General features: G+C 43.1%; 1 protein-coding gene across 9 annotated transcripts in view; it reads right to left on the bottom strand.

The window, feature by feature from the left end:
• bcorl1 (BCL6 corepressor-like 1) overlaps positions 1–21381 on the bottom strand; it is a 34535-nt gene that overhangs the window by 7429 nt on the left and 5725 nt on the right. For 2 of the 9 annotated variants that reach the window (XM_082546730.1, XM_082546732.1), the window contains exons 2-9: positions 17940–18053; positions 7195–7280; positions 4480–7092; positions 4089–4218; positions 3398–3862; positions 1073–1260; positions 627–893; positions 362–528 (exon numbers count right to left, since the gene is read on the bottom strand). In XM_082546730.1, the coding sequence (XP_082402856.1) occupies positions 362–528; positions 627–893; positions 1073–1260; positions 3398–3862; positions 4089–4218; positions 4480–7092; positions 7195–7200 (3836 nt within the window). In that variant the 5' untranslated portion in view covers positions 7201–7280; positions 17940–18053. The other 7 variants (XM_082546729.1, XM_082546735.1, XM_082546733.1 and 4 more) reach the window with 6 other exon arrangements.

Raw genomic sequence — 21381 nt, 5'->3', positions numbered from 1 at the left:
CATGCTTAGATTTATTACAAAGGTTACACATATGACAAGTAACTCAAGAAGAGTCCTGCTAGAAGAAACTTTTGCAATGAAAGACCTCTGGCAGATATTTTGAAGCATTATCTAAATAGTTTAACTTCAATGGTCATGAGGACATAAAAATGTCATGTAGACAATCCCCAGTTTAATCTTAAAAAATTACTAATATGCCCCAAATTAAGTCTTTAAAAAGCTTATCTTTAAATAGGTTTTTAAGAAACTTCCACCACCATCTTTTCTGTGGTTGAATCTCATTTCAAGATTTTTCAAGTAACACATCTCTCTGTTATAAAGTCTCTGATGAAAGCCACTGTCATGCTGCCTGAAGCCTCACCGTGTTCCATCCTGAGCACTACAATTGACATCTGCACCATTGTTCAGCAGCATCTGGACAATCTGAGTCCAGCCCCGGGAGGACGCCTCATGGAGAGCTGTGTAACCGGCATTATCACGCCGATTGACCTCCCGGATGTCCTTTTCGAGACAATACTGGACTACGTCCTGCAGAACACCGGAAGGAAAGATAAACTGTCAGATTATCATGCATTTTTTCCACTGATGTCAAAATTCCTGTTACCAGTAAACGTGTCGGGTTGTACCTGATAGCCCAAGCGCGCAGCACGTTGCAGCAACGTCTCCCCTGCATTTTTATTGACAATCAGCCGGCGAACCTCTGGCGGAACGGGCCTTTTGGTCAGAGAATCTGGACCGCTGCTTCTTCCTGACGAGCTTTTCTTTTTAGATGGAGAGGATGGCAAACTTTTTGGAGCTGGTGATGGGCTAACTGGTACTTTTGCATCAGCTCCATCATCATCCAAGGTGAGGGAGGCGCTACTCTTGCCCAAACTGCAGCGTTTGGTCTTATTCTAAAACACAGATTTACTGATTAGAGAACTTCCAGCTGCCATCACAAATGTGAGAAACATAGATTTCAATCAGGCCACAGGGGGGCACTGTAAGCTTGTATATCCATTGTACCTTGTTTCTATCAACTATGCATGATCTGTGATGGGCTATCCTCCCACAAGCAGCATCGGCAGCTTACCTTCGGCTCATCACTGTCACATAGGTGTTTGCTTTTGCACTTCCTCTTCCCTGAAGGCTTATCATTGCACTCTGGAGATTCTTCACTCTCCTGGTAGCGAACCGATCCTGAGCGAGTGACTGACGGTCTCTTGGGAAGAGGCTCTGGACTGGGGGCAGCGGGACTCGGACAATGTTCCACCTGTGGAACTGTAATGGCAAATTAGACCTGCCGTTATACTGAGTGGTAGACAGGAGATACACCAACAATCCTAATCTTTACACACCACTCATTTATCAACACTGCACTGATGCAGCTTTGTGCTCATCCCCATCTGCCAAGCCTAACATGGAGAATGGAATAATTTAGGTGCTGATATCAGACTGTCTGGTACTTCCGGAAGCTTAGCCATCTTATCCACGTAAACAAGAAAACTGCTGTTTGCCAGCTACTCTACCCTGATTTTACAATCTTATGCTCAAATCTGCCATGTCCTAGCTTTTTCTCTACATATACACTCACGATGCATGTCATTTCCACACTAACAGATAGATGATGTGGATCTTCTGAGAGAAATATATAGATATAGACAGACAGACCCCAAGCTGGTCTCTGTATTATTGTGAGGTTTTACCTTACAATATAATATAAAACACCTTGATTTGGTGCTATAGATAAAACTGAATTTAATTGAATAGAACATATATTAAACATAGGAAAAATTTAAAATAATGACATCTGTAAATACATAAATAAATAATACCTGTGAGTCAAAATCTCAAGATTCAGACAGTTTTTTCTACTTTTTCCTCAGTGGGACAGAGCTGCTCGATGAAGTTCAACTTTTTAACCATAATTTATTTGTGTAATTTCTTCAGAAAAACCAAACCAAGGTGATTCCTAACAGCTGATGGTTTTGCTACTCACCAAAGCCTCTCTTTCCATCATCTTGCCTGGAGCTGAACTAAACATGCCACAGATTAATTGCACAGTCCTACTGTATCATGTCAGCGAGAGGGAATATCATTATTAACATCATCCTCCCAGGCGCTCAGCTCTAGCTGTGAGCACAGATTCTCACCCTCACCTGCCTGCTCTCTACATCTTTGGTTTTCGAGGGGCAGCCAATCAGAAGAAAGTTATTGCAAAGGTAGCGGAGCTAAAACATCTTATTACTGCGAAAAAACAGCCAGAGACGCAATGTGAGCGGGTCCCAAGCAAAACCTTTGTGAACCTAAGTACTGAAGTGACTACCTATCACAGGGTATTAAATACGTTAGACGGTTACCTTGGCAACCGTAGACTGGAATGTCTGCTAGCGACCAGCTGTCAGCGACAACGCAGTGCGCAACAAGCATGGACACAGCTTGAGTCTCCAAGCTAAGTGACAGTTTGGAGTCATTCATTCTTAAATTCATTAAACAGAAATTTCTTTCATGAACAATCTCAGAACTCAGGGAAAACCAGCATCGTCACCTGTGAGTAACTAAGTTATCTACGAATATGTGTATTTTATTTAACATTTACCTTAAATGCCATAACATCTGGAGGATTTTGGCTTTTTAAAGCTTTACTCAGCTCTATTTTGACCAAATAAATATGGAATTATAATGGAAGAAAAACATCAAAGCAACATGAATTGGTCATTTTTGTTACTTCTGTACTAAAACCAACCATCAGAAAAGATTAAAGTGAATACACAGCAAACTAGTTTTTTGTTGCTAAATTTATATGTATATGTATACTGACTACTTCACAGAGTAGAACAGAGCTTTACATTATTGTCTGTACCGATTCATTCATCAGATTTTTTTTTTTAAAGAATGAATAATCACTTAGTCTATGAAACGTCAGAAAAGATGACAAATACTCGTCACGAGCCAACAGAGCCAAATGTTTTGTCGCTTTTTATGGTCAGCAGCCAAAAAAGGATTAATGTATAATGGTATTAAAAGAGAATGATTCAGGCTTTTTTGTGAGGCTGTTTCTAACTAATGTTTGATGTGCTTGAAGGACTAAAAAACAAGTAACAATAATTTTTATTTTCAATTACACTTCTGACTATTTTCACTGATGTTTTTGAAACATAAATGAATTAAAACAATTAATAATTTAAATAGCTGAAAATAATTTTTTAGCAATTAAGTAGTCAGTTGATTAACTGATTAGATGCCTACTTACTACCGGTCATTTAGTGAGCTTTGGATTGCATAAAAATATTCAACAGCTGCTGTATTCAAATGTTGAACTTCATTGATTCTCAAGTCATTCTCTTTTAATACTGTAATATGTGAATCTTTTTCTTTTTTAACCTTCTGACCAGGATAACTTTTAACTGATCTCTACCTTCTGGGACTCCAGCGTCCTTTATCAGAGAGTTAGATTCTTCGAGGTGTTCTCCATCTTCCAGCTTGTCTTTCTCTGTGATGTAGTCCCCAGTCTGATACTTCTTATTACGACATCGCCGACGTTTCTTACGAGATGGCGTATCGCCCTCAGCGCCAGATGTTTTTCCCTTGCCCTGTAGCGTACGTTCCGGCAGAGGATTTGATCGAGGCCTCCCTCTCGGACGGCGAACAGGTTGGGGCAGAGTCAGAGAGGGCGAAGGGGATATTGGGGGAGGAGGCATTGGCGGGGGTGGAGGGGAGGGCGTCGCAAAGCCCCAGAGGTCAAGTCGAGCGTCATCAACTCGCCGCCGCCTTCGCCTCAGTCTTGGGAAGGAGCACTCTGTGGCTTCGGCCTCCTTGGTGGATACGGCGGGACTAATGAGAGACGCTGAAGTCTCCAAAGTCTGAGGACTGCTATCTGGAACTGATTAAATCACATCTGATTGTTACATTCACACCAGACTCTATGCTGAGAGTAAGACTGAGACACTGACTGCAGGTTACTTAGCTCTAAAACTGAAACTGAACCCAGAGTAATCAAACCATATACTACAACAAAACTTTTTTTAACTAAATAGAAGTATCATTAAATTTACATTTTTGTAAAAAATGTAAAAGCTATAGGATTAAGGAAGAAACAAAGACTCTACCTGATTTGTTGCAGGTTTGCTGCTCGGCCTTGCTGGGACTGATCTTTTCCCTTGGAATCGCCTCTTTAGTTGGAGGGGAAGGTTTTCCCGCTGACAGACTCTGCTCCAGCACAGGTGCACATTGTTTCTTCTGCAGAAATACACAGGGGACAGAGTGAGCACGCTCTATTGGAGGTTATTGATCATGAGCCTCTCGTGGTGACAGAGAGGATGCAAGAGACTCACAATAAGCCCTCGAAAGTGAAACCATCAGTCATAACTTAATAATATGAAAGGGAGCTCTGAATAGCCTTTTCGCTCTTTAAACTCTTAAAAGACGATTGCTACCTTAAATATTTCTTCAAATTTAACCAAAGAGAAATAATGAGAGTAATAGGAATTAATAATTTACCTTCTTTTTAGGGGACACTTTGGTTGGAGTATTTTCTGTCTCTTGCTTTTTCCTTCTTGCAGCCTTCTGTAATGCATCTGTTGGAGATTTCTCTTTTGCTGGCTTCTTAGGACTGTTCTTCTTTTGTTTGACGGCAGCAGCTTTTGCTTTGGTTGGCGACTCCTCTTTGGTTCCGTTTGTTTTCTTCTCAAACTTGTCGCCGCCTCCCCCTGCACACTGGCCTGTAAGAATAGATGCAGCCATGCCCTCCAATTTGTCACCAGGAGGACTGTCTGACGGCCCACTTTCTTTCCTCAATATCTCCCCCTCTAACACCTGGGCTAGTTTACTCTCCATCCTGTTCCCATTTGTTGATGCACTGCTCCCGTAGAGATGAGACTGGCCTGCGGGCTTTGAGGAGCCTTGCTTCACCTGAAGTCCCATGTGCTCTCCCTGACTGGTGTGCATGTCAGTGTTATTCTCCAAAAGCTCAGCGGCATTTGCCTTGTCATGTCTTTTCATAGCTTGAGTGAAATCCCCTTGAGATGGTGCACTAGGCCACTTTTCCACAGACCAGCATGGTGGGTATTCAAAAGTAGAGGTATGCTTAGATTGTATGTCTTGATTTCCCGTGAGTGTATTCAGACCATCAGCTTTTCGTGATGCAACAGGCGATGCTTGGGAATTACCTTCATCCGTCAGTGTCGTTGTATCAAGAGCTTGCTGCTTTACAATGGACGCAAGGTTAGACAGAGGAGACTTCATTCTCTCCCACTTATCATCCTCAGGTTTGGACGGGCTGTGATGGGCACTTGGAAACTTACAACTGTCTGTAACTGCGGTGCCCTTAGTCTTTGGAGATCCTTGTGTGATTTTTCGATGATTAGAAGAAGCTTGATGTGATGATGTGAGATGAGATGCCTGCTGCCAAGCTGGACTGACAAGGGGAGCAGAGTATGGTACCGCTGTTTTGCCAGGCCCACATTTCTGAGGAATTTGAGCATTGGTTGAGCTTAACAACGCAGTGGTTAGGGCTCCTTTTGAGGGACAGTTCTTAGTTATGGTTGTGCTGGTGTTTTTAACATGCTTGACACTGTGAGTGTGTTGGTTACCCTTCATCAGACAGGATGGCTTCTTTCCTCCTGTGGCCAGATGTTCTCCCTGGTCAATTATAGATATAAACTCCTGCTTTGCAAAACTCTGAAATTCATCCACAAACGTCCCTTTTCCATCTTTGCCCCTTAGAGTAGAAGCCAATATTGGACTAGCAACTCCCACATATGTACCAGGGATGTTTTTTATTGAATCTTGTGAAGATCCCTTACCCCAGGCTGGTTTGACCTCTGGGATCTGGTGATTCTGAGACCTATTTAATTGCTTTTGATGAGATCCATTTCGGTGGGTGTTTGGTAAGATGGGGTATTGCAGAGCGGAGCCGTAATTTGCAGAATGAGTCTTCTTTGAATTCAGAAATTCTCTCTGATTTGACTCATTATTGTGGGATTCCATCATAGTAACAGGAGGGTCATTTAAGCATTTAGGGCGTTTTGATTTGGCGGACAAATCAAGAGGTACATCTCTTGATTCAACTGAGCAGACTGTGTGGTCGTCTGTTGCAGGAGGTGTGGTTTTTAGAGAGCCCATGGTTGTCTTATCTATGCTGTTGCTTTTCTCTACATGGTTCAGCATTCTGCTCTGTGAGGCGATGTTGGCCAGAGCAGAGCCACAGCAAATGGCAGCAGTCGGAGACAAGGTGTAGTGAGTGGGTGCAGCTGAAGTTAATGATGGATGTTGCAATGGTAGGGCAATAGCTGGTGAGGCTACCACAGAAGCTAAAGATTTATGTTCTCCAACAGATTTAGCATTCTTACTTGATGCGTGGTTAGATCTGAGTTTTGAGGTCGACGTGCCCGTCTTTTTCTCTGCAGCCGGAGTCCGGGCCACAGACAACGGGTAGGGATAGGTCCGCATGAGAGGTGGCCCAGCAACACCTGAGCTTTGAGGCTGGCTTTCTTTCTGAAACTGAGTGGCTGGGGCTTCTCTCAATGCTGCAATCTGACCTAATGCTGGTGGAAGATTCATTTTACAAAGTGGAGAGGAAAAATTTGCTGTGGGAAGGAAGGCAACAGGCTGGGCTGGTTTAAACATGGCAGAGCACTGAAACCCAGGTGGGACACTTTGCACAGATTGTGTTTGTGAATGGGATTTCTTATTGGATGTCACATTGCTGTGACAGGGGCTGAGTGAATCCTCCTGGCTAACTTTTACACCACTCGACCACTGAGGAGTGGGGAAGACCCCAGAACCATCAGCTTTGAGCTTAGAGGTTTCTGCTCTTTTGTCTGTTCTCTTTTCTGAGCTGGTGAGGACCAAGCCGGACATTGGTGCATTGTTGGGCAGTTGCGGTGGAGAAAGTTCGGGGCTGTGGTTGTAGTTGTCCGGGCAGGCTTTTACAGTCTTACAGTCTTTTGTTGGAGTTGTCTTATTTTGCTGACTGAGAGCAACATCTCCTCTGAACTCAGGGGGGAGCGTCTGGGGGGGATTTCCCACCATGCTAGCAGACGCTTTATTTGGAGCACTGATCTCTCTGCTCACCGTGCCTCCATCCCCTACATTCATTAGTGTGGGATCCACCTGAGTAATAAGAAAAGTTCATGAGGCTGGTGTTAATTAGATAAGAGGACAGGATGCGCTATTCAAGCAATACAACTTCAGCAGAAAAAAAAAGCCAATTACCTGCATAGGTGTTTCTTTAGCACAACATGCCTTAGGGGGTATCTGCGTCAGTCAGGTGAGAGTTCTCCTTCAAATACAGTGATATGCTGCAAAACACACAAGAGAAAAAACATAAAACCACTTGCTGTGATTACTTTAGCACCGTTCTCCTTTCAGCTACAGAAAATATCTGTTCGACTAAACCTTCGAGAAGAAGAAATAAGTAACTAACTTTGGGCAACTGAAAACTTCCTTTCTTTAAGATATGCTTGGAGTTCAGCTGTGTTACAATTTCCTAAGAACAAGGAGACAATCTAGAGCAGCAGAGAGAAGTGTGGTAAACTGATGGCACGTATTCGTTGTGTTATTCCCTTTGATTTTATTTTGTTGCACATAGGGGATGTGGAAAGCTGCCAGTGCTCATCCATTTGAAATGTGAACTCTCTTCACTAAAAGAACATTGTACATTCACTGCGTAAAATGAGATCTAATGCATTAATTGAAGCATAGAAGGATTAGGATCCAATGAACCCTTGGCAGAGACACGTAAGAAACTACCACAAATGATGTCTTGATGCATTCTCGATCATCCAGGAAAGTAAATCTCCAAAAGTTGATTCTGTTCATCTGGACGTAGCGTTTTGTGGGAGAAACGTTTCGTCACTCATCCAAGTGACGTCAAAATCAAATTCTCACGACCATTGATCAACAACCACTGACCAAAACCCACTGATCAAAGACCACTGATCAAAGACCATAAGTACCATTCACAGAGAGTTGGGGAATGGCTGGGCCAGGACTCTGCAGTCTATTTACACCTACAGGCCAGTGGACACTCTTTCAATGATGAGGATGTTCACATCCTGGACAGGGAGGAACGCTGGTTTGAGTGCGGAATCAAGGAGGCCATTTACGTGAAAAGGGAAAGACCATCTCTGAATCGAGGAGGGGGCCTGAGGGTACATCTTTCGCCATCTTACAATGCTGTGATTGCAGCCATTCCCCAACTCTCGGTGAATGGTACTCATGGCCATTGATCAGTGGTCTTTGATCAGTGGGTTTTGGTCAGTGGTTGTTGATCAATGGTCATGAGAATTTGCATAATTATGATTAAGGAACTGACCTCTCAGCCCATTGTTCCTTCAGTGGGCTGGTTTCAGTCATTATGCAAATGTACTGTTTATAAGGTTGGGGAAACCTGCAGTCAGCTGAGACTGAAGAAGTCACTTGGATGAGTGACGAAACGTTTCTCCCACTGAAAACGCTACGTCCAGATGAACAGAATCAACTTTTGGAGGAGTACCACAAATGATCACCTCTTTCATGTTCCATTTCATTTCTGCAAGTTAACCTTAAATATGATGTACTCCTGAAACTTTTTATGTTGGAAATTAAAGGAGATGGTTTTAATCCTTCTGACAACCTCCCTGCCACAGAGTCCATATCATACAAAATATCACATCATACAAAAAAGAAAATTATGAGAAACCATCAAAGTTTTTTTGAGCCAAAAAGTTGAATCGTGTTCAAATAATTATTACTGTCTTCAGTAATAAAAATGGGCATAACAATTTCTACGTCTACATGTTCACTGGAGGTTCTCGCTCAAGCTTGTGACTTTACAAAATCGTCCTGGTTGAACACAGAGGAGGTTTCCCCTTCAGCAGGTGTACACAATAGGAACAATAATACCGAGCCACATCTCTCAGGTGTTTTCAGTCTCATTGCCACAAAACCAAGCACCTAGCCATGCAAACTGCCTTTACAAACATTTGTCAAAAAGTAGGTTGTTCTAAAGAGTTCAATTAATTTGAGAGTGGTACTGTAATAGGATGCCATCACTGCAACGAATGTGAAATTTCTTCCCTCCTAGACAATTCACAGTCAACTATAAGTGGTATTATTGCAAAGTGCAACTCGGCCACCATGTACAACTACACTATGCAATATGTCATCAACACTCTACTCACTCAGTAACTGCAGAGCTCAAAACCTCCTTATTTGACATTAACATCAGCACAAAAACTGTGCCAGAAGCTTCATTAATAAGCAAAAATATCTATTACACTTGAGAACATCAAGGGACAATTAGCAAAAAAAGCGAAAATTATGTAGGATAACATGTGCTAACTTTAATGCAGCCTGGGCATACACGCGCATTAGGGGAAAATGTGCAAAAAATAAATATCAATGCTAGATTAGACCTGAAATCAGCGAAATCTCAATATTACAAGATTGGGATTAAAAAAAACATGAATGGGATACCCCTGGTTTTTACTGCAGGAGCCCAGTGAGAAATGCTTTTAACAGTCACTTCAAATAGAGGCTCTTCCTAAGGCGACCCAGGGCCTGTCCCCAGCAGGCTCATTCAGTAATCCATGAGGCAATCAGCTGTTACTGCTCAAATGATCTTTTGTTAGAGCCGACATCAGTGTGTGTGTTTTGTGTTGATTAAGTCATGCACACCCGCGAGTGACAAGAAACGAGCAAAGGTTTTTGCATGTGCGCATACAGTTAATGATTATGCATAACTGGACCAGTTACTGGCATGCAGCCTTAAATGCTCAACAGCCAGATTTAATGACCAGACAATCCCACTCACTGCTTTTCTATTGAAAACTCGCACAAGACAAGTTAAAAAGCACTGATGGCCATACACACGATTAGGAATTATAATTAAAGCGTGAATCAACTTCATATCATATAAGTACACAGCTTACACTGGGGACACACGCTGGAACTGACCCTAGTATTTACTGTAGATAGAGGTGAGCGCAGACGAGCGCATCTGCAAGCAAATGAGACGACTACAAAAGGGACTGTGCAACAAGAAAATCTGTGCCAAAGCTTTGGGGGGAAATGCTTCACCCTTGAATCAGTGAAACATAACGAAGATGATGCACATAATGACTGACAAGCCAATCTCTGCTGGAATCTGCGAGCACGACTGAAAAAAGGGAAATCCAGCGATGCAGATGCCGCTGTGTGCAGCGACGGTCTGCATACATTACCGTACAACAGTTGCTTACAGCTACTTTGTCTTTGTGCTGCGATCGCGGTCGACTCCGCCACTAAACATTTGAATTCATCCGCTCTGATGTAGGCCAGTAAATATATGCAGCAGTCCGCGCATACGCACACAGACAGCCTCACACACACACCGTGGACAACACAAAGTCGAGCCTGGGAGAAAAGAGAGAAAGAAAGAAAAAGCCTTTGAGGAAAAACAGCCGCGAAGAAGCCAAATTGTTCCGATGTAGCCTACTTCCACCCGGTCAGCTCGCTGCCCAGCCCACGTACACGGCACAAAAGACACACGTTCCCAATGTCACATCTGAAAAGTGTACAATAACAACACATGCCCACTGAAGCGTTAGGGAACCCCGAAAACAACACGTTTACCTCTGCTATAATTATCAGCAAGAAAAAACTCTGGAGAGCTCCGGGTCGCTCCCTCCTCTCTCTCTCGCTGGAGATGGCGAGCAGTCACCATAATGAGAGAATGGCAACTGGCTCTCAGGTGATCGGTCCATCCGCACAAAAACACGGGCGCAAACTGAGCAGACAGGCTGTCTGCGTCTCTGAACCTCGTCTAAATAACCCGGAGAGGATGGGATGGAAAGGTCCAGAGATGAAAGACAGATGTTTGAGGAAAATATAGCAAAGTGACACGAGAGATTCCGCTCCTGTCTAGTGGCTGCCTGGGCTACGACGTAGGAGCACACAATGTGTCACATCTCCCCCTGATAAGGTAAGTGAACATCAATGCGAAGACGCGGGGAGAACAACGGGAGAGCCAAACAAACTAAACTCCTGGCCCGTTTCATCAGCCTACAAAGTAACCCTGCCGGTAGACGTTTTTACAAACAAATAATCCGTTTCTGCCGCTGATAGCACAGAAAACTGGAGGCGCAGACTTACTGGCAGATAAGTGTGTGTGGGGGGGAAGAAAAGTAACCAGCAGGAGAACGACCATAGGGGTGGGTGGCACAACTTATTGTGCGGCTGGAGTGGCCATGAAAAGGGGGCAAACAATATAGTTAACTCCGCTGACCACCACTACCACCACCACCTCCAGCAACGTTAGGTTTCCAGCTTCCCTGCGCAGCGGATTCTCCGCGAAGCCCTCGCAGCTCTCCCGGCGGTTTGCATGTTGAGGCAAGCTACTGTTATTTATCCCCGACCTAATGCGAAGTGCTCCCGTCCCTCTTATCGGCCCTTTAGCGGACCGACTGAGCCACTTCGGCGTGGAAAGGCATTCATCAGAGCCCCCGACCCACCGAGCCTGTCCTCTGCTCTCCTCTCCGGCCCCTTTCGGGCTTTCTCTTTCTACGCAAAATACTGAATAGTCCCCAAGACAATCAGCTGTAGGGATAAAACGATTTCTAATGACACAAACAGTTACGAACCTGCTCGTCCAGATGGCATGTGAACCACCGTGCAGGCACGACTGTGATACGGCCGTGTCCAGCCTTTCGCCTCTACAGTCCGCGGCTGCTCACTGATCTCGACGGTTTTCGGTCCTAAAAGTCCGAGGGGCTGGGGGAGGGAGGAGGGGAGGGTAGGAGAGGGGGGGTCGCCAAGACGGTCCGTTCCGTATCTCCAGTCTCCAGTCTGGTGTGAGAGAGAGCGAGAGAGGGGGTGGGGGGGAGCAGAAGGGTGCACGGTGACAGCATGGGAGATGTAGTGCTCGGCTATCCACGCCCAGGATTAAACGCTGGAGAGGCAGGGAGCGGTGAGGACTGCAGGTACCGGCATGCAACGCGAGCTCCAGCCGCTCAAGGGGAATGGGGGGGATCGCGACCAAAAGAGTGTAACGGTGCGCTAAACTGAAAAGGCTTATCGGGGTAACGAAGTAATAAACCTCGTTTAAAAAACAAAAACATTTTATTCAAACCCACAACAACAACAAATTTAGCCCCGAGTATCGCTGGATGTCCGTGCGCGTCTGGGTGTCAGCGGGTCAATTAACAGTCAGCTGTGGGTGATGGTTTCTAAACGGCCACAATATGAATTAAAAAAAAGAGTGGGAGAGGTTTGGGTCCGTTGCAGGGGAATTAACGCGAGGAAGAAAGACTCCGGGGTGTTGGAGGCTCTCCAGTTACATGCTGTAGGCTGCAGACTGGCGGACTATAGCTGGGAGAAGATGTGGAGGGGAAAGCTTTACTTTTTTCCTTTTTTATTTTACTGGATTCTTTTGAAATAGATACGCATGAAACCTATGATCCTCACATACATTTTTTCGTTATTTGTGACGATACCATGCATCCAACCTTACCAGTGAATGAGATTAAGCTTCCAGCACTGACCTCTGTCAGCTCAGCTCAAACCCAACTTTTTCTTGCAAGCTCTTTTGGAAATTTTACACCTGTGTTTTCATCGTGTTTAATCGAACTGATTTTAAACTATCTGCATAACTATTTTCACATTGCTTTACAAACCAAAAGTGATGTTATTAAAGTGCTGAGTTAGGATTATTCACAACAATTTGCTCGCAGATGCTTGCTCTCTTTCATAGAAAACACCAAGAACACAACTCATCATTCTTCTTTGCAAATTTACTTCCTTTTTGCCATGCACAGTCACCACATGTATTATGCTGAAAACATCCCAACTGAAGCATGTGATTTTTATTATTATTAATATTTTATGTGACACTTGGAATGAGCCAGTCCAGGCCTCATGCTGTGAAGCAATTCTATAAACACGGCCGCTAATAAACATTTATAATGAATATATGAACAAACAGAGTGCCATTCCCTCAGCGGTGCCTCTTCAGTTCCCTGTCATTCACCTCTTGCAGTGCTGTGTGTCAAAATCACATTTCCTGTTACTATCAGGTCAGCTCAGGTTTTAACTGGATAGAGAGAAGTGGTTTTAAGACAAGTTCAAGGCATAACTACAATATGGATGAGGCTTGGGTTTTGAATGTTAATGTTAGCCCTCAGATTTCTTCTCTGTATAAAAATCCAGACAGCTGACCCAATGCACAAGGACAAGAGCCTACAACCTACTGACAACAATCCAAACATGCTTAATATAGAAGCCACACTGTGTTTAACACAACCGAAGAGGGTCAGGATACAAAACAAGACACGTTATTGCAAAGGTAATATCATCTACAACCTTCTCTAGAAGGTTGTGTGCCTCATTTGTAATAGAACAAAATCCCCATTCGTTTACAACCATTTGTAGCCTGTTGTGAATTGGAACAAGTTCACACTGAAACATGAGCAGCCTCCTCCTTCTCTGACTGCAGGGAGCTGGATATCTGTCGACCACCAGCTCATGTGTGCAGTTATGAAGTGAATGACAACACATCTGCAGCTTCCATTCAAACAAAGGCAAACAAACAAACAAACAAAAAAAACCTTAAAGTTTCAACCCAGCCTGTGGAGCAGGAGGTTTACACTTGGTCCTGCCCGATTCTCTCCCCTCAAAAGATAAACAACCACAGGATATTTAGCCCTCTCACTCCATAATCACATTTTGGCTCAGTAGTTAAGCGGTACAGGTTACCCTGCTGTAATTAGGCCACTTGTCTTACCTGAATCCTGAAAGCAGCGCAGGCCTGCTGTTTACAAGGGTATCCGCTCCTTTAGGCCAACAAATTTCCTACTTTTCTCAATACTTGCGATGGTGAGGAAATAACCGTGCACGCATACACACGGGGGGACCCTGACATCGTCGCGCCACTGAAAAAGAGTTTGTTTACTACCATGCACGATCTGTGTCGGATCCTGACCAGCACGGCGGTGCAGGACAAACGATCGCGTCCATCCGCCGAGAGCACCGCGAGCAGAAACTACTTCGCTGCTGCTCTCCTATCGCGGAGTGGATCGGTGTGTGAGAGCCTCTAACATGCCCTTCGCCATTCGCTCAGTAATGGCTGCGTGCAGGCAGCCAAATCGTTGACAGATGGCCAAACGTGAAATTGGGAAACAAAAAAAAACGCCGATCAGTAAAAAAGAAAGAAGGAAAAACGGAGGAAGAACGCCGAAGAGGACCGAGCATAAAGCACGAGTATCACAAAGTCGCCTGCTGACACATCGCATTGTGTCTGAGTCGGGGTAACCCGGAGACCTCAACGACCGCGCAAGAGCTATCCCGGTAGTGGCCGGCCGCTCGGCGCTTCACCAATTATAGACGAGTTTGGTTCACGGGCTGCACATCGGACATCTGAGGGCTTCAAAAAAAAAAAAAACTTGTTATACGTGCATTTGTAAATCAGTCGAGCAGGGATGTAGCAGTCCGCACATGCACTATGACAACTGCGATATAGATGAAGGCACGTTGTTTATATCGAAGGCCCGATCTCTTTTTATGAAAGAATACACCGTCTTCAAAGTGGGCATTCACAGTCATCTATCTGTGAGTCATATTGGAGATTATCGACCCTACCTATTTAGGCCGCCATGCTCTCCAGCAGCGACGAGGATGTCCCGTCTGAGTTGGTGGTTCACCTGGTCAGTGTTGAATGTCGAGGCTGGGAGGATGGAAGAATAACGCGCTTGAGTGAAAATCAAGCGCATTATTCTTCCATCTTGGTCTAAGTAATGAATTATTCCACAGCGAACGAAAGGAGGAAGGCAGCCGATCACAGAAACAGTCAGGGTGATGTTCTTATTTTCCAGGTTAATGGATGGCCCGATGCGCCGTCCACATCGCCTTTTAAATCTGCCTGAAATTAAAACATATCTCTTTGCCTTCAGTTACCGTGTCCGCGTTTGGGTAACCGACTGCATCCACTGCCGGCACGCTTGGACTGCACACTCAGATGTCATCTCGACACACAAGTTGGCTTGTCCATAGGCTACATGTGACACGATCCTACATAATGCCGTGGGATAACAGCGAAACATCTCCGCAACTACAGGCTCCGGTAGCGGCTCCCGCAAGACAGCGACAACTAGAAAATGCAGATATCCAGGTCAAAGTTTGGCAGAGTTTTGCTCGCCCTCAATAGCATTGTGCAATGCCCCCTTTAATGCCCCCTGCTCGCCCGTAACGCCTTTGTTATTAGTAATCGCATGGTATTGCACCGTCTTACCTTGCGCTCCGAGCCGTCTACAGCCACAAAGCCTTCACACACAGCGCAACAAGCTATTGTTGTCTCCACGGTGGCTTCGCTGCGGGTCCGGGGATGTGATTTTGAAGTAGAATGAATACAGTATGTAATTTTGGCTTGTCCTCGCGATCTTCCCTTATTGCCAGTTTTCGGTCTGCAGCAGCTGGAGATGAAAATCGCGCACCCTGGGTCCTAGCGCCGGGTAAAGCCCTACAGGTGAATAACAAACACGCTGGGTGCTCGGTGGGCTTGAATCTTTAAATGAACGATCCTCGGCGAGTCAGACATACAGTCCTTATAAAGCAGCTTCTCACAGCAGATTTAGATGTTCTGCTTAGAGGTCACTTAAAAAAAGAAAAGAAAAAGGTGTGATCTAAATTTTGATTAAGCGTGTCTTCAAGTCCAATTAAGCTGCCCACGCATTACTTTAACATTCTAATGATGGTTTAGCGTCAGACCCGTGCAGCCCAATTAATCACGGCACGCTGCAGTCTCCTACGAGGCCATCCAGCTCACTGCAGATGTGCAAAAAGAAGTAAAAAGCCAAAAATCAAAGTGACCAGTTTTCACTGTAAAGGTTCATTCATTGTTTGTTAAAACGTAGCCACTTACATGAAGTGTAAATACATTTTCTTTGCCACTGCTGCACAGTTTACCCAATAAGTTTTTACATGTTTAGCAGTGGAGACAAAATGGTTAGAAACTACCTTTACTGGTGGGCTTTATATTTGCTGATATTAGCTCACAGCAGATATACCGCAACTGCAATTTCAGATGCTAAATACTGAATACTGTTTATGTCGTGTCACTGTTTCATGGTCTGTCCATCATTTAAAACATCCTATATTGCTCGGGCTGTAGCTTTACCATTCTGTGTGGTGCTGTAAAATAAAGGTATTGAGTAATACCTTTTCTAGAGCGGGTGTTAATATGAATCTGCTAAGGCAGGAAGCTTTGGACACGAGTTAGACAGCCTATATATATTTCCTGTGTGAATGAAATATCGTAGTTCAGATGCAGTCTCTAAACAACAGCACTTGAGGGCAGTGAGTGTTATGATGAATCTGCAAACTGATACAGCATAATACTAAAAAGGTTAAGGGCATACCATATTATTCTAACTGTAACTGTTTAACTCCACGCTGGGTGGCATTTGTTGCATGCCACACCTCCCTCTCTCTGCCAGTTCACTGTCTCTGGATTGTGAACAGATGAAGTAACAAAACCAAAAAAAAAAGAACCAAAATATGCACAAGCAAGATGGAGGGCCTGTGTCCTAAATGTCACCCACACAGGCTAATAAAGAGTCTGACATCATCTGTAGATATGACGGCCAAAGGTTTTGCTTTACAAACCAAACCTGTGGATAAATATATTGTTGAGTTACTAATGAATCACTTTAAAAGTCTTGAAAGAAGCTCACAGAGGCTAATTAAAAACAGAAATAGCTTGTTCTCTTGGCAACATGACAGACAAGACAGAATAAATATTACAACAGCACAAATATAGATGTTAGAAAAATAAAGTTTAAAAAGCAAGTGAGTGAGATTCACATAACACAATGTCTATTTTATTTCAGTTAACAAATTCATTTTAGTTAAATTCATTTAAAGCATTTTGCTGCATTGCTATGCCTGGACCTCCCAAAGGGCCAGAAAGGTCGGGACACCCAGGCAACTTATTAGAGGCTGTAAAAGTAGCTTAAGTCAGTGAACAAATCATCACTGCTGTTAAAGTACCACATTTTCCAGGATACAAACCTTCAACGGATCAAAACTTAACCAGTAGGTAAAGCGCTAAAAGCAAACACAAGCGAAAATGGATGGATTGAATGTGTGTTATTGGAAGTTTATGATATAGGGCCCGTGGTCTATTTGCCAAATGAGGCTTGTCTGCAGATTTAGGGAGGAGACATACTTCTTTTTCTTGAAAAGAGGAACTGGGGAGCAGTACCTGAGATCTTTCATAAAGGATCTGACCGAGCAAAACTGTCAGAGATGCTATAAAAGCCTCATCAGACAACTGCTACACACACTGCACAGTAGGACAGCTGTCTGTGCCAGTAATGGCCACTGCTTCCACTGAATTCATGTTCACACAATTATCTATTTAGGGGACTGACTGCAGGCTAACCTGAGCTGGTTATTTTTTAGACACCATCATATCGGTTAAATTGTAAGCCCAAATACAAAATGACATACATGCTTACTGCACATGAAAGCTTTAGGATTTCACAGTTTAGATTTTATCTGCCCAGATTTTGAGATATCTGACTGATAATGGACAGTCTGGATGATCTAAAGACCTTGCTGTGAGCAGTTGTCACTGAAAATACACAACTTCACACTGATGGACAGAGTCTATGGAAACTGCTGACAGTGACATCTAAGAATTATCCAGAGTAAGTGGGACACTGCAGCTGATTTTTTAAAAACACATTTTATATTAATATGCATCATTTTGGGATGGGGGACCTAAAACTTAACAAGAAACACTAGCACAACATCCGCAACCCACAACACTAGGGCTAAATGAAATGTTCTTGAGCAATTCTGACAACCAGCCAGATGTTCATGTGGCATGTGATCAATTTAAGGTGTTTCATGAGGAGAAAAGACAAATAGACAGACAAGAACATAAAAGGAAGATGATTCAGAATGAGAAAACCGTAGATGTCGCTTATAGATATGGCACAAACCTTCGACTGAGACATAGACGGCTCTGCAGGTCACACTCTCCAGGGCTCCGGGTCTACAGTCACTGGAATCATGCGTAAGTCCGAGAAGATGACCATCAAAATGGCCACAGGCATCTAACAGCAAATGACATTGCTTGTAAAACTGGGAACACGCTGCAGAGATTAAAGTCCAACTGAAACAGCAATTTAGTTCCAGTGACTGATTTTCAAGATGGTACAACATCTGCATTGGTCTGCACCAAATCAGGCCGTCTACTCTTGATGGCGGGTACACATTATTGTGTAGAAGAAGATTAGGAGTAAATTCTTTCACCCACTTGAAGCTTACATTTTTCTAATCAGTTATGATTGACTCAAAGCATCACAAACCTTTTATACAAGACAGCTGTCACTCTGTTAACAGACCGGTCTGCAGCGTAGCACTACACGCTTCGCTATAAATCACACAAGTGCACTGCATCAAATAATTATCAGTTTCAGTTTCACCTCTATGTGTCCACATTCTCTCTGTTTATCACAAGTGCATTTGTGATTTCAGTTTTTTATGGCCGGCCTCTTTCTGTTGTTAGAACACATCATCATAAAGGAAGAGCTTCATCCACACATCCATGCATTCTCCTAACTATTTATCCAATTCAGGGTCACTGGGAAGCTGTAGCCTATACCAGCTGTCACTGGGAGAGAGGTGAGGTATACCAAGGTCACATCACCAGTCTATCATAGGGCTAACATAGAGACAGATAATCATTCATGCTCACATTCCGACCTACAATAATCACCAAGTATGTGGACTTTGTGAGGAAGCCGGAGTCCATAACAGAACCCACACAGACAGAAGATACTCTCCCCAGAAAGGAAGGCTCTATATAGCTGCCAGATTCAAGCCTAGGACCTTGTTGCTATAAGGGGGGGGAGAATAGTTTCATTGCCATGCTGTCTTCAATACAAATATATCCAAAATGCATTGTTTTCAGTCCTGTGTTAAAGGCATGCTTTGGAATATTTGACCACAAGTGACACTACGGAGCAATATTCCACAACAAGACGCCCTGTGGAGATTTCTTGTAAACAAACAAAATATATATTTTTTTACATTTAACATTAACACTAAGCCAATTTTAAAGCATTTCAAATCGAGCACTGTTTTGATCCATATCTGCTCACTGGCAAACATATTCCAATCTTTTGTTTATTTCAGGACTCAGATTGCTCTCTCGCTTTGTACTAAGGCCCCTGGTTTGAACCTTATGGTCGGCTGCGGCCTTTGTGTGTGAAGTTTGCATGCTTTTCCTGTGGCAATGTGGGTTTCCCCTGGGTATTCTGGTTTCCACTCACTGTGAAAGTGTTTTTACCTGTCTCTGATCTAGCCCAAAGTCAGATAGGATAAGGTCCAGCCAGTCATCCTTGTCCTAAGTGCTTGAGAAAAAAGCTACTGGCCTTCTTTTTATAACGTTCATGAAGACATTCTGATCTGAAAGGCTTCTTTAGTTCTAAAAGGTGATATGATTCCCAGGTATTTAACCTTAACTGAAGTTGTCACCTTGGAGGTGATACTGACCCACCCAGTCATCCAGTGAGTCTTTAGGGTGACATGAGCCAAGGTGTGAATTCTCTGTGAGACAGTGCCACAACCTGCCATTGTGTGAGTCATTAAGGTCACATGGGTCAAGGTGTGAATGGGAGTTGAATTGCCTCGGAAGGGATCGTAAGACTGCATTATAAAAGGGCTGATAGTTTGTGGCATCGGTCAGTTTCAGACGTATGCAGATAGCCCCCTTTACCTCTCACTCCCGCCGTTTGTCTTCTCTGCCCAGAATTTGAACATTTGTATCCTGAAAGGAGCGTCCCTAACAGGGGTTTCCTTGGCAGAGAGTACTGATGATTTAAACCTTCTCTTACTGTGATCACATTACTTGTAAATATAAATCTAAAATTACAACACAGACCTTACTTTTAACTTCTGTGTATCTTAATTTATTTATTTTTAGAAAATTTTGCTGGTGCAACTCTCGGCAATAATCCAATTTTTTTTTTTAAGTTGCAGTTTATTACAAGTCCAAGAAATGGCATTTGGAACTGCCTAGCATCAATAGTGGACATGTAAGTACATGCAGATATGTCCTCATTTGACAAAAAACTTGGTCCCAAACCTTGATCCTGTTTCATTCCACGCACTATTAAGGTGATTGACAGCTGGTGAAGTTAAAATTCAAGCCAAAAAAGAAGCAATTTTAAATAATCTTTACAAATGTGCTACAAAGAAAACAATGCTTTCAGTATCTCTGTTTGACACCAGAAACACAAAATGTCCTTTAAAATGAACATAGCTCTAAGATAATTCAATCTGATCTATAAATGGAAATTAATATAAGACTTAATTTCAAAATTGTACATAGGTGAGATAAGCCAATTCCTATATACAGAGTACATAGGAAATGGCTTAGCTGACCCTTTTGCCCAGCATTTTAAACATCTGTAACTGCTTAAGTAGAGGACATATCCACATAAAATTTTCAGGGATGACTAACACATTTGACGTCTGTTAAAAACTGAAACCAAATCTGTTTGACGACAATTTCGTCCTATGAATAACTATGAGCATCGATTCCACTAGATACATTATAGCTTCAATAACAAAACTGCATCAATTGAATGTTCATGGTCCAGAGTAACAGAGCCCAGCAATGGTGCCCTGGATGTTCTATCACTTGAGAAAACTTTGAAAAGTGCATCATATAATGTGGGATAAATAGCTATAACAACTCACAGCATTTTTTAACAGTCATGAATTTGGAGCCTCTGGTGTACTTCTAGGGTCTTTGACTCAGAAAGTATGCATATTATGAAGGTAAAAATTTGGATTAATTCAGTAAATTAAATCATTCCGAAGCACGGTACTGTGAAAGAATGTTTGTGGGGTCTAAACACTGAGTAAAGCTGTTTTAATGCATCCATTTAACTCGCTGATGAATTTTAGCATCGCTATTGCCCCAGTTAGAGTCAACACACTTTCTGGATTCCTCCATCAGCTGATGAGGAGGTCATCCAAATGAGTGAAGATGTAGTGAATGGCTACGGATAGTTAATGGATCCTCACCACCTTCTGCAGCACTTGTTGGACACGCAGCTGAACACTTTCTCTGTTGCACTCTGCTGCCACAAGGACACGTACAAAAAGTCTTCACCAAATCATCAGATTTAAGGCACTTATTATATTATATTTACATTTATTGAGCTCTTAACTTATTGTTTTTTCTATTTAAAACTTTTCAAGCTATTTTCTTTTGTGATACTGTACACATGTTACTGAGCTAAGTTGCTTTTCATGTTTTAGCTGCTTTAACACAGTGATTTCTCATTTGGGGGATAAAGATTTTTTTTTTAAATCTTACATACATACTTTAAAAAAAAACCTGCTCATTGTAAAGAGGTCAGGTAGGAA

This window comes from Aulonocara stuartgranti (genome assembly GCF_965226115.1).
Source record: "Aulonocara stuartgranti genome assembly, chromosome: 2".
Lineage (NCBI taxonomy): Eukaryota > Metazoa > Chordata > Actinopteri > Cichliformes > Cichlidae > Aulonocara > Aulonocara stuartgranti.
The sequence above is the reverse complement of the archived record's forward strand: the minus strand, read 5'-3'. Positions and strand labels throughout refer to the sequence as shown.